The sequence below is a fragment of the Spodoptera frugiperda genome, chromosome 9 (genome assembly GCF_023101765.2).
Source record: "Spodoptera frugiperda isolate SF20-4 chromosome 9, AGI-APGP_CSIRO_Sfru_2.0, whole genome shotgun sequence".
Classification (NCBI taxonomy): domain Eukaryota; kingdom Metazoa; phylum Arthropoda; class Insecta; order Lepidoptera; family Noctuidae; genus Spodoptera; species Spodoptera frugiperda.
In genome coordinates, this window is record NC_064220.1 from 7725164 (window position 1) to 7739261 (window position 14098).

The 14098-nt window shown below is 45.3% G+C and overlaps 1 protein-coding gene across 2 annotated transcripts; it reads left to right on the plus strand.

Annotated features, from left to right (window-relative positions):
• The first annotated feature begins 262 nt into the window (after positions 1-262).
• On the plus strand, positions 263-14078 carry LOC118271257 (E3 ubiquitin-protein ligase TRIM33). Of its 2 annotated transcripts, XM_035587262.2 has the most exons (15): positions 263-759; positions 3585-3876; positions 3959-4075; positions 4525-4636; positions 4711-4828; positions 4908-5018; positions 5085-5233; positions 5557-6046; positions 6149-6166; positions 6658-6829; positions 6898-7068; positions 7254-7525; positions 9319-9605; positions 9678-9957; positions 10031-14078. In XM_035587262.2, the coding sequence occupies exons 1-15, from the start codon at positions 616-618 to the stop codon at positions 10184-10186; spliced, it is 2889 nt and encodes a 962-aa protein (XP_035443155.2). In that variant the 5' UTR covers positions 263-615; the 3' UTR covers positions 10187-14078. The 2 variants fall into 2 exon arrangements, with proteins under 2 accessions (XP_035443155.2, XP_035443156.2); XM_035587263.2 differs by lacking the exon at positions 6149-6166 and having other exon boundaries at positions 264-759.
• Positions 14079-14098: the final 20 nt, after the last annotated feature.

The following is a 14098-nucleotide window of genomic DNA, read 5'->3' on the forward strand; positions in this document are numbered from 1 at the left end:
TTATTATCTCTTTGCAGAGAACTCTCCGTAGACTAGCCAGTATACTAGAGTAGTCTTTGCCGTAGACTGAGATATCGAAAATTAAGTAGTTCATCTAATTTATGAATGAGAGTGTGATTATTTATGAATATTTTATTGTATTGAAAAGTGGTAATCATTTATTTTTGACTGAGGATACTACCCAATTCTCAGTTTACGTTTTGCTCACTATCTTTGAATCTTGGTAAAGTTCGGTTTTAATCTGTGGTTTTCATTTTGTTTGTTTGTGGTTTTGATTGATGTCTGTGGTTGGTTGTCGCGCTTGTCGTTTTGTCGTGCGGATGTATGATAAAAATTTAGATACATAATTTTTGTGTTGTTAAACTTAATAACTAAAGAAAAAATAATTAGGAGTCAAGCCTTCTATAAAAAATTAAAACATCTTGAAACACATAATCCATGCAATTTGTTTTGACACATGAGTATGTGAATGCGGCAGCATCTCGAAATCGAAGTGGTCAATTAGCTATGTCTACGTGCCAGTCTCCCGAGTGAGACGAGTGAAAGTGCAACAAAGTACACCTGTGAACATGTCGAAGTTCTTGTGAAATGAGTGACGAGTGCTAAGGCCATCGAATGGAAAACGTAAACTTTCAGGCGTGTGGGGACGAGATCGAACGGGCCTTGATGGACCTGGGCCCCCTGCTCGGCGTCTCCATCAAAGAGGAGGTCCCGGAAGAAATTACAGACGGCAGCGCGCCGCCTGCAGCCTCGCTCAATGTAAGCTTTTTTACATATCACTTCGAAATGCACCTGTACCTATTATAATATGATTTTTCGGCAATGTTTTTATCTGTATTAATTGAATATGCCAGGCTTATGGTAATCGGCTCAGCCCTATCAGATAGATTTGACAGCAGTTCAAATCGTGTAAGTTACATTTAATAAATATGTGTAAGTATTGCTTACTTGCTTGAAAAACATGAGGTATAATATTCTCTATACATTTGGAAAGTAATCAATAAATCAAATATCTAGTTAATATTAATAAAATCTTGTCTATACCCATATTATAAAGAGGGGACATTTGTTTGTAAGTAAGGGGTAATCTCCGGAAGTAATGAACCAATTTAAGAAATAGTTTCACTGATAAAAATAAATAAAAGAGAATGCCCAAAAGAACCCCGAGTCAGTTACCAAGCATAATTTATGAACAAATAGATTACAATAAGAGGTCACAAATATGCTATTAGTTTGTGTCAAAACCAGAACTGACCGACCCAGCAGGATGTGTATGCCTTAATGAAATTGCTTTTTGATTTGATACATTTCCATGATGGAACGATGGAACCAATCGTTGAAGCAACCATTCCATCCAGTAGTGGGGTCTCCAAAATGGCATCCACAGCTTCTTCTGGTGATGAAAATCTTTGACAATGCAATTTATTCTTTAGTCTAGGCAAAGTATATGGGGACAGCCTCAACCTAAGCCCTAATCATTACTATACTTTCCGTACAGACAGCAGATGGTCTATTAATTAGTTTTCTTGCTCTAAAAACTCTTTTGTTCTGTAATCAATTGCCTGGATAGATTTGAATAATTTTTTTTTTTTTTGTTTGAAAGGGTATACCTCACAGGTGGTCCCATGGACACTAGGACACGATTCGATTGCTTAAAAAAATTATCAGTAAATATACAGGGTGTCCCTGAAATCGACGTCCAACGGGCACTAGATGATCAGCAAGGTTCCAACTGTTATCAGAAAAATATAAAAAAAAATCTAAGTCCTACAGTTTTTAAATTACAGTGACTTATGTGTTATCCACGAAAAAGTACACCCTTTTCCAGTCTTTTGACTCTTGTTGCTACAAATCTTTATTTTTTCGTCTGCAGTCTTCCTTACATTATCCTGAATAGTGCTCCAGTAATATGGAATCATAAATTCTTAGCCAACTGCTTTAGATTGGAAAACATTGTAAGTTTTAGAGAAACCAAATACTCTGAATAAAATTTTCACCTTACTTTAAGTGACTCTACTGAATAAATTATGTATGGCGCTAGTGGTGGCAAATTTCACCAAAGTTGGCGCATTTAATAACGATTATAAAATGGTATAGCACTTTGCAAATTATTTCTTAAATTCGACACAAAAAAAGATTTTTCAACGAAACTCCGTTTCGATGAATTTATTTAAACTTACTAATATTTCTTCTAGTGTACTCAAATCATACGTTACAACCTCTTATGCACTAGACAACACTTTGCACGCGATTTGTTATCATCATGTTGAAAATCAGCGAGGATCTCTTGTCAAACAACATTGTCTGTCTACTCATGATTTCGCTTGCAGCTTTCGTCGGCAATATTACTAGACTTACTAGAGGAACTGATGTTGTGTATCATGTTTCACTAAATAATATTGAATGATTGAAATATGATGTTCATAGTGCATCAAACACATTATCAAAGCGTCATGTATACAGCATATCGACGCGGTAGTGGTATGGTGTACATGAGCCCTTACGCACAATTACTCGTCATATCCCCAAAAAAAAAAAAAAAAGAAATGGGTGAATCCTCCGATTAAGTTACGTGTTCATGCCTTGTGATCAAATGCGGGATGAAGCATCAAATATTCTTTAGTTTGTCGAGAAAGAGTTATTTGCACCGTTACAAGGAATTGAGGTAAAGCAAAAAATAATAAAAAAAAAAATAATCAACACGGCGCAAAAAAGCCAGTGCTCAGCTAAAATGCCGAAGCCCGAGTACGACGGCTCGAGATGGACAACACCAGTTCGTCTAGCGATAATATTGCTGACGAATGCTGCAAGCGAAATCACGGGTAAACAGACAATATTGTTTGACAAGAGATCCTCGCTGATTTTCAACATGATGATAATAAATAGCGTGCAAAGTGCTGTCTAGTGCATATGAGGTTATAACGTATGATTTGAGTACACTAGAAGAATTTTTAGTAAACTCAAATAAATTCATCGAAACGGAGTTTCGTTGAAAAATCTTTTTTTGTGTCGAATTTAAGAAATAATTTGCAAAGTGCTATACCATTTTATAATCCTTATTAAATGCGCCAACTTTGATGAAATTTGCCACTACTAGCGCCATACATAATTTATTCAGTAGGTACAGTCACTTAAAGTAAGATGAAAATTTTATTCAGAGTATTTGGTTCCTCTAAAACTTACAATGTTTTCCAATCTAAAGCAGTTGGCTAAGAATTTATGATTCCATATTACTGGAGCACTATTCAGGATAATGTAAGGAAGACTGCAGACGAAAAAATAAAGATTTGTAGCAACAAGAGTCAAAAGACTGGCACAGGGTGTACTGTTTCGTGGATAACACATAAGTCACTGTAATTTAAAAACTGTAGGACTTAGATTTTTTTTTATATTTTTCTGATAACATTTGGAACTTTGCCGATCATCTGGTGCCTGTTGGACGTCGACTTCAGGGACACCCTGTATATAAAAAAGTTGCAGCCCTATAAAATTGGTGTGTAGACTGGACAAATATAAATAACATTTATTGCAATGCAACATACCAACTTATGTTAATTGGTTATTGAAATATCAAAACACAATAGGTGAGTAGCACACCTGATGGCGGCGCCCCCAGCTGCCCCGACGCGGCAGACGGCGGCGACGCGGGCGCGCTGGGCGAGGCGGCCGAGACCGGCAAAGCCGGGGCGGCGGACTCGCTGGCGTCGCCCAGCGCGTCGCGCGCGCCGCCCGCCGACACGCGCTGCGTGCTGTGCCACACGGTGCTCACTCTCGCGGAAGGCACGCCCAAGCTCATGGAGTGCCTGCACTCTGCCTGTGAACCATGTATCAGAGCCAAGCTAGAAGAGAAGCAAGCCAGTTCCAGAGATTTCTTAGGTAAGACTGCAAACTAACATGTCACCTCGATGCTGGCGTTATTTCAATTGCATTACCAATACATTACTAACGTTGTGTGCAGGAGCCGAGCGTGTGACCATTACGTGTCCCGCGTGTCGCCTGCAATGTCAGGTGGCGAACATGATCGACCAACGTTTCGTACTTGAGAAAATGGCACTGGAGCAAGCCGGCTCTAATGGTTAGTATCATTATATGTATTATAAACATTCCTATCTTTGTTTAATGTGATCTCGCGACAGTCGACAAGTTCCTGTTGTTTGTTATTGGTTTTTATAGCAATCACACACCGGTACACCATTAGTTGTAGCAATCTCAATAACATCAAGTTTAGATTGCGCTGTAACTTGGGTCAGTGAGTCATCTTAGAAGAGAAGATTTGAGAAAACCACGTATTTTGTATATTTCCTCAAAGTAGTTATTACTGAATGTGGCACTAAGAGTGTAGGCGGGAAATAAAAAGTTACGATTCTTTATGAACACGATAATTAAGTGTTTCTTCTTAGAGAAGTTAGATAAAAATGCTATTATAAACATTATACTTTACACATGACTGAATACAATGTAAGTAATATACAAGATGTCGGCGAAATTGTTTGTTTGATTACTTGTGAGTGGCATGGCTTGCAGGCGCGGGCGGCGAGCAGCAGTGCAACAGCTGCGAGGACACGGAGCCCGCCACCAGCTACTGCGTGGACTGCGCCGAGTTCATCTGCGACAACTGCGTGCACGCGCACCAGAGGTACGGCCCGCGCCCCCGCGCCCCCAGCCCCGCGCCCCGCGCCGCGCCCACTCACGGCTGCTGCTTGCTTGCAGGCTGAAGATCACCAAGGAGCACACCATCAAGTCGCGGGACGAGGCGCTGGCCGAGCTGCAGGCGGCGCAGGGCGGCGCGCGCAGCGACCACGACATGTTCTGCAGCGAGCACGTGCAGGTGTGTGGTGTAGTGTACTGCGTGTGGTGTAGTGTCGTGTCGTGTGGTGTCGGCTCACGTGTCGTGTCGCGCTGTCCAGGAGCGGCTGACGCTGTTCTGCGAGACGTGCGACCGGCTGACGTGCCGCGACTGCCAGCTGCAGCACCACCGCGACCACAAGTACCAGTTCAGCACGGAGATGGCGGCGCAGGTACGTACGGCAGGCAGCCCGCCCCCGCCCCGGCCCGACCCGCCATTACAGCGCGGACTGTTGCAGGCACGTGCGCAGATCTCGGCGCTGCTGTCGGAGGTGAGCTACAAGCGCGTGCTGCTGGGCTCCGCCATGAAGGTCATCCGCGACCGCCAGCAGCTCATCGCCGACAAGAAGAAGGCGCTCGTGCACGAGATCACGCAGACCGTCGTCAAGTCAGTACCTTCGCTTTACATACATTCTGTAAACTCAGTGTCAAACTCAGGTTGAGCTCGGTTGTTCATTGCTCCAGTTATATCGAGGTAGATTTATTTCTCACCACTTTAGTACCATGTATTGGATTTAAAGATTATTTATGTACTAAATGTTATTTTTAATGGAGTGTGATCAATTTAATGTCATGTTCGCCATGATGTGCACTGTACTGGGTATATCTACTCATTTGTATGCCTTTTGTATGGAGTCTAGGTTTAGTGAGTATTATTGCTTTATATGAACTGTGTATGTATGTACACGTAATACTCCCTCGCCCCGGCAGGCTGACCAACGCCATCAACACGCGCGGCAAGCAGCTGGTGCTGCGGCTGAACGAGGTGTGCGACGGCAAGCAGCGCACGCTGAGCGAGAAGAAGGACGCGCTGGAGCAGCTGGCCGCCATCACCGACCACTGCGTGGCCTTCGTGGGCCACACCGTCGCCGCCGGCTCCGACACCGCCGTGCTGCACGCCAAGCGCGCCGTCACCGCGCACCTGCAGCGCATCAAGAGCCGGCGCGCCGACATCCCCAACCCCGAGATCCCCGTGCGCATCGCGCTGGCGCTGGACAAGCTGCCCGAGCTGTGCAAGGTGCTGGGCTCGCTGGGCGCCATCGTCGTCGACGGCAAGCTGGACGGCGCGCCCGCCACGCCGCCCGCCGCGCCCCCGCCCGCGCCCCCCGCGCACGGGCCCTACCACCCGCCCGCGCCCGCCGCGCCCCCCGCGCCCCCGCACTCCGCCGTGGTGGCGCTGCAACACGTGGCCATGCACCAGGTACTGTGTCCGGTACTAGTCCACTGACTGACATTCAAATATCCGATTCCTGTACTGTGTACTGTGTACTACATGTACGGTGCGTGTTGTTCCATGTCTCAGACTTTGGCTCGCTACCAGGTCAGTCGTCGTTCGGTGTTGTCGCATCCAGTAGTGTCTCGTAGATATCTGCATGCAGCCCTGTCATGTCCCCGATCAAACCAACCGTCAACCGATACGTACTATGTCAATAAGTTCCGCCCAATTGAGTCTCTCCATTTCAGAGATTAGCCAAAACAAACAGACAGACAAAAATTGTAAAAAAATATTTGTTGGTGTATGTTTCGTATATATTTTCATAAGCATGAAGTAAAAAGTGGTTATTTCAATGTTGTAATGTTTATTAGTCTAGATACACTAGATAACATTATGTCCCGAGGCATAATATCGGAATAGAGACGTGTAAGTAACGTCGTTCGCAGCAGCGGATCAGCACATGTTGTATCTATTTCATAATGTATCTGCTTGTTATATCTGTACATTGGCCGTGTGCATGAAATATGTAATGTGTTTAAACATGTCGTATTGTAACGCGACGGTATCGTAGAGTGGCGGTGTAATGTTTGGTTCAGTCGTACGTGCAGGGCGGCGGCGCGGGCCCCGGCGGCGCAGGCCCGGGCGTGGGCCCCGGCGCGGGCCCCGGCGGCGGGTTCCTGCCGCTGCAGCAGCACGGGCTGCGCGCGCGCAGCACGCCGCTGCGCCACCCGCACGTCACCTCCACCACGCACCCCCACCATCTGCACGGTGCGTACTGTCCTGCCTCGCTGGCCGCGGCACGTGGCGCCGCCCGCACTCACCGCCCGTCTGTGCAGGCATGAACGAGATGAACCTGCGCGGCCTGCTCAACGCGCAGACCGGGCGCAGCGCGCGCCAGCCGCAGCACGCCATGCTGCAGCACGCGCCGCACGCACAGCATGCACAGCACGCACAGCACGGACAACACCCCGCGCATGCGCAGTTCGCCATGCACACCTACCAGCAGAGTGAGTACTGCCATACTTTCTCACCACTCGATACGGTCGCTCGACGCGTGCTCCGGGGGACGAGTTAAACCTTCACTTTTGGAAGATAAACAATCCAAAATGAACACTCCACACATAAGAACTGACCGAAATATTGCCCCGCTCTATAAGTACGTATTTATGAGGTGTTACGTATCTATCCACAGTCATGGGCGCGTACTCTGTGGCGGGCTACGGAGCGGGAGCGGGCGCGGGGCCGGGGGTGGGGCCCGGCGTGGGGCCCGGCGCGGGCCGGCGTAGTGGTGGGCCGCGCACCCCGTCCCCCGCGCCCGCGCCCCCCGCGTACCCCGCGGCGGCGCCCAAGTGGCACATCCCGCAGGAGGGCGCGGCGGACTACAAGATCACGCTGGGCCGCGCGCGGGCCCCGGCCGCCGCCGTCACGTCCACCAACCCCAAGACGCCCAGCCCCAGCCTCAACGTGAGTCCCGCGCTCTCTATCCGATGGCCTCGCTTACCAGGCGATATACAACGTCTAATGGGCTATTAGACAGTGTAAAAAATAAAGTGTTTTATAAGCTGCATACGTAAATTATGAGCTTAAAAAGCATTACGGAGTAACAAAAACTTAAATATTTATAATGATTCAATTAAAAAACCCTAATTAGTAATAGTTATTTTGACACCCCAACCACGTGACACAAAACAGTCAGGATTGGTCGAATCGATTGTGACGTAACCTGCCTATTTCCTGCCATGATCTTGTTATTGGTTTTGGTATTTATTTTCGTCGGAAACTGCTTTAAAGGCATTATTAATATAAAATCCAATTATTATTTAATTTTAAATCGCAGAATAATACATTTATCAACATGAAAACTTGATGTTGGTTTACTTGTTGATAGGGATGTGACGTCACTTGCTTGTGCGGCGCCATCTTGCACGAAGAAATGTTTGTGCAGGTTATTCAAATAATCAATCTTGAATTCGAATTTTTAAGGCCAAATTTTATCACATGTGAAAATAACTCTTGTTTATCCACTCTGACGTCCATGGATACTAGAGTATCCAAAGTGACGAGTTCTGTTTAACTCCCTCTAGTTTAAAATACGGTCTTGTTTGGTGAGTTTTGACTGATTATCTATACAGCTGAATAAATTGTTCGACGAAAAAATAAGACATGGCGTTGTAATATGCTTTGACAAACAAAATATAAATTTTTAAAGTTAGTTGACTCGTTTTTGAAGTGTTTTTGTGAGTTCCAACAATTATGTCGTAAATACTACAGTTTTGTTTAATTTATCTTGCAAGTGTTATACATCAAAATAAACTAGAAGATTTGTGCTTTACGATGATGTACAAATATCACAGTTTTAGCTGATAAATCTAGTCTAATTTTAACTTCAAACGATTGTTGTTTCGAAAAAAATGGCCGGTCTGGTGTTGGCCACTTTTAGTTTTGTTTATACATATTTTACATACTTTGCATTACAATAGTATATAAAATATCGAAATACATTTCGTAATAAGCAAAATAATACATTTTTCAAAGAGAAATATACTAAATTCATTGAAGATTCCATAATAATGTCAATGTGTTCCTCAGGTTTTTTGATGTGTAAAATTACGAGTAGTGTTTTCTTTCGATTTAATTACAATACTTAGAGTTAACCGAATATAATCATATATACATCAAAAGAAAGGGTAATGAGTGTAGTTTGTTGTAAAAATATTTTATTGATAAAATATGCAATAGTTGTGCCGTATATTCTAAAAAGGTAGAAATAATTCTGTTTTTTTTCTGTGTTTCATGTTTAACCCGTTTTATTGTATTTTAAAGATTAACTAAAGATTTTAAAATATCGTTAAGATTAATCAGTATTCTTCAATCTTTTTTTGGTATTCTTTTCTTTATTCTAGGCATTACGGTTCAGTAGCTATATAGGTTTTTTGTTACGACGAACTTGCGAGTCGCGCGCGGTTCGGATGCCGTGCGCGGCTGGACGTTAGAGTGGTTATGGGTTCTGTAGTAACTATTAGGTAATATGAAACAGTTTTTTAAATCTTGTCAAATAGCCTATTATTAGAAGACGCTGCTGCCCGTCTCTAGCCATTGTGTAGTTGCTTGTTCAGCTTTTACGACCCCCGCGGGAGGAGTATTCACTATACGGCTTCCTATGTCATATTCTGAGGTCCTAGAACATATTGTATGATTGTACACAAACTGAAAGTGACGTGTGACAAGACGCGAGCACTGTATCGCGGCGTGTGCAGGGCGGCGAGCTGGACAAGGTGTGCGCCGCGTCCGTGCAGGACCTCATGGCCACCATCGCCAAGCTGGACTCCAACGGGGTGCAGGTGGTGGCCGAGGCGGGCGAGCCCGCGCCCTCGCCCGCGCCCCACGTGCACTCCTCCACGGACGAGCCCAAGCCGGCGCCCGGCGACCCCAACGAGGACTGGTGCGCCGTCTGCATGGACGGCGGCGAGCTCATGTGCTGCGACAAGTGCCCCAAGGTGTTCCACCAGTACTGCCACATCCCCACCATCGACAAGCTGCCCGAGTGAGTATCCCCCGTCCTGCGGAGTGTGGCCCCCGCTGGGCGCGCTCTGACCGCGCTGCGGCCTGCTTGCAGCGAGACGGAGACGTGGCAGTGCCTGCTGTGCGTGAACTTCGCGGAGCTGGCGCCGGGCGAGGCGGAGCGCGAGCGGCGCCTCATGGAGCGGCTCACGCTGGAGCTGTACTGCCAGTACGAGCCCAGCCTGGCGCTGCGCGAGCCGCACGGGCCCGCGCCCACCTGCCTGGACGCCATCCGCGGCCGCCTGCAGCCGCGCCACCCGCAGCGCTACACGCAGCTAGCGCACTACGTGGCCGACGTGCGCCTGCTGTTCCGGAACGTCTACCGGTACAACTCGGTACGTCTCGCTACTCTCGGCACTCGACGGTACGCTCGCAGCCCGCCCCTACTACAGCGCCCTCTGCCCGCAGGCCGACAGCAGCATCTACAAGGACGCCAAGCGGCTGGAGGAGTTCTTCGACGCGCAGCTGCTGAAGTGGCTGCCGGAGTACGCGTACTGGGGGGGGGACGGCGAGCCCCCCAGCAAGCGCCCGCGCCCCGACCTCGCGCTGCCCGCGCCGCACTAGTGCGCGGCGCCTTCTATTGTGAAAGTTCCTTTTGATTAGAGTTGTTACCGCCGACGTGCGCGTTACGTTATGTTTACTGCATTGCCTCGCCGTTCTCTGTTCCGAGGCGACCGACTTGACTGAAATTTAATGATATTATGTTATAGCGCATTGGTGCGACTCTTATTTTATTCTAGGTTCAATATAATTGTATTCAAACTAAACAAAATTATATTTTTTTAAAGGCAGTAATTAATACGATTGCAAGGTCTACGTTCGAATCCAGATTGTAGTCGAAGCACCTAGTTGAATCCACTTATTATTGAAGGCAATAAAGTAATATTATTATATTTTAGTTACATGTTTACTTGTGTGCACCTACTGCCGGTACCGTCATGTTGCTGCTGCCATCACATTGTACAGTCACACGTTACGGTTATGAAGGTACCATTCCTTAGGAAACTTTAATGTTTATGTTACAAAGGTATTTTTATATATTAATACATAGGTAGCATATTGTTATGTATTCTAATTAATATGTTACAATTTATGACAAAAAGTAGGATAAGATTGTGTCAAAGTTGTACTCTCTAAATATCATCTTGGATTATTCAAGTAACGTAACGTCAGACGACGCGGCGCGTGCACGTGACGTCACGCGCTACAGGAGCCAAGCAGCAGTGTGCGCGTCGCCACCTGTGACGTCACCGCGCGGGGACTGCCACCGTTTCATTGTCCCGCATGTCGCGGCGCGGGTCGCGGGCGGCCGGGACGCGGCAGTGGCGCTCCACATCTAATAAAACTCAGTGGCGTAGCGTGAGTGTCGGCCGCCCGGGGCGGAAGACAATTTTGCCGCCCCCTTATTTAGGTATTTTAATTTAATGTATACTACACATTACATACATTCATAATAGAGAACTTTTCGGCGAGAACAGTCATGAATCAGAGCACTCCCCGTGGTATAGGCGATATAATGTACAACGAAGTTGCTCTCTACGCATTGCCAAAGTGTCAAGTCAGTTTTAAATTTCCTGCCACTCAACAATCCGATTCGCACGCCGCTGAACGCGGTCCAGAGGATGAACCTGGTACTGGGGTGCCCCCGCCCACAGATGAGACTAGTATTCCATATGGGGCCGAACCTGCGCCTTATATAGAAGCAGGCGATGGGCTGGAGTCAAATACTGCCTTGATCTGTTGAGCACACCAAGCTTTTTCGAGGATAATTTAGCCTTACCCTCTAGATGGCCACGGATATGGACGTCGCTCGAAATGTTGATGCCAAGTATCCCAATTCTAATACCGGGTTAAACACGCAGACCTGTGTCTTAGTATGGTTAAACTGGAACAAATTAAGTTCACCCCAATCTGAGATTCTCCGCAAAGAAGTCTCGATTTCAGACACAAGACGTTTTCCCGAGAAATGTTAGCGCGGCCGGTATAATAGGCATCACCTGTGCTGTCATCTGCATAACAGTGAATGCCGCTGATATACAACATATCATTTGATATGGAGGAGGAACAAGGTAGGTGATAGCACGCAGCCTTGAGGGACACCTGCGTTTACAGACAGAAAGTCGGAGCATACCCCGTCGACAACGACCTTAATGCTTCTGTCTGCAAGGAAGCAGTAGACCCATTCGCACAATTTCTCGGGAAGACCTTAGGAAGAAAGCTTCGAAAGAAGCGCTTTATGCCAAACCCGGTCGAAGGCTTTCGCCGCGTCCAAGCTAACTACCAACGCTTCCCCCTTAGATTCGATCGCCTGTGCCCAACGGTGTGTCAGGTAAACCAGAAGATCCCCAGCCCATCGACCTTTACGAAAACCGTATTGTCGGTCATTGAGTAGTTGGTGATCTTCTAGGTACCGCAAGAGCGGGCAGTTAATAATGGATTCCATTATTTTCGAGAAGAGGAAGTTATAGCTATCGGTCTGTAGTTGGACGGATTTGTTCTATCGCCTTTTTAGGGTTCCGTAGCCAAATGGCAAAAAACGGAACCCTTATAGATTCGTCATGTCTGTCTGTCTGTCCTTCCGTCCGTCCGTCCGTATGTCACAGCCATTTATTTCCGAAACTGTTGGGCCTACATAGTTGAAACTTTGAAGGTTGATGTATTTCGGTAACCGCTATTCGAATTTTGAATAAAATTGAATACTTAAATTTAAAAATTAAAAGGGGGCACTCCATACATGGAACTGATCCAAAAAAACATTTTTTTCAGCTAACATATCCATAATGGGTGTCTATGGATAGGTCTTTAAAAAAGACATTAAGGTTCTTAAAACCTACCTACCTCACGCCTACCCCCATGGGAGACAGGCGTGAGGTTATGTATGTATGTATGTTCTTAAAACCAATTTTCGTCAAAATTAACCGTTTGAAAGTTAGACGCTTCTAAAGTGGAAAAATGAGTGTCCCCCCCCCTCTAACTTTTAAAATAAGAGAAGGAGAAAACAAAAATAAATATATGCTGTAGATTTCAATAGAAACTAACAACGAAAAATGGTTTGAACCAGATATCATTATTAGTTTTTAAGAAATAAAACATTTTCAAAAACCGCAAATATAACTTTGTCGTTCATACAAACACTATGTAAAACCAAGTAATTTTACAACTTTTATATTATGATGTCATCTACTTGCTGTTACGGAATCCTTCATGGGCGAGTCCGACTCGCACTTGGCCGGTTTTTTTAGGGATCGGATGGACCAAGGCCGTCTTCCATGATTTCGGGACTACGCCTAAAGAGTAAGCTCATTTTATTCGGTCCAAATTTGTACAGTCGACTCTATCTAAAGGTTCCCTCTCGGGGTAGGACCACTCGTTAAAGGTTCCATCCCCACTATCACTTCTTCGATCTCTTCTCCGATCTCTAGTTGCGAAAAAAATATAAAATGGTTGAAATATTTACAAAATATTTTTATTATTTATTGTTTAAAATTTGCCGCCCCCTAAAAAGTGCCGCCCGGGGCGGGCCGCCCCTGCCGCCCCCACTACGCTACGCCACTGATAAAACTTATCCAACACTTACTACTTTCATACTTCACTAACGTACCTGAACATTGCCGTATTCTAATTCGACTGCTCATCTCTTCTGATCCTAAATTGGCGATACATGTACATATTACTACTTTAATGTTTTACTTACATTTTTTAACATCTTGATAATTATATTTCGTACAAGTCTACAAGTGCCAACTGTTGAGCAAATACCTCTTTCCACGCGGTATACGGTTTAAGTCCATAGCTACCGAGTTTGATTAAAATTAGTTTATCAATATTATGAAGGAATAAAAAATATATTTACACTAACCACTACGACCTTAAGAAATGCATGTTTGTGCCCATCAGGGGGAGGGAGAAGAGGTCTTTTTATTAGATGTGGAACGTCGCCGACATGTAATATACCTACTCATTATATTTTAAACCTTTTGTCCGCCAGTGTCATGTAGATGACAAACCAAATAGTGCCACCGTCGCTACTACATGACACACGTTTAAACGTAAATAAAGCTTTCTTTTTTGTTTCGTTTACTGATGATGTTTGTTAATTATATTAACTGATCATATTTCGTCTTTACATAAATGATGATAAAAATACAAAAAACTTTGCATTTGGAAATGGCGGCCAAAAGGTAGCAGTTGATACTTTGCATCAAAGTAACAATTTCATTAACTGGTTTATTTTCAGCTGGGACGATGAAACATTCTTCGTTCGCACTTCCGCTTGTTTCGTATATTCAGTACAATCCCGTGGCGACGCCTGAACGAAACACGGGAATGTGCTTACTGTTATTGTAAAATGTAGTTAGTACACGCTACACGGCCAGAGGGACTGAGCGCCCTCTTATATTTATAATCTCCTGATAATAAGTATTATTGTACTAGAAATAAAACACATTTATTGGAATCAGTCTTTTATATTTCATT

Bases quoted from the DNA above. Each gene is read 5' to 3' on its own strand.
- LOC118271257 (XM_035587262.2), top strand. From the start codon at position 616: ATGGAAAACGTAAACTTTCAGGCGTGTGGGGACGAGATCGAACGGGCC. The intron at 4,829-4,907 runs GTGTGTGGTGTA...CGCGCTGTCCAG, and splicing joins TCTGCAGCGAGCACGTGCAG to GAGCGGCTGACGCTGTTCTG. The intron at 7,069-7,253 runs GTGAGTACTGCC...ATCTATCCACAG, and splicing joins CATGCACACCTACCAGCAGA to TCATGGGCGCGTACTCTGTG.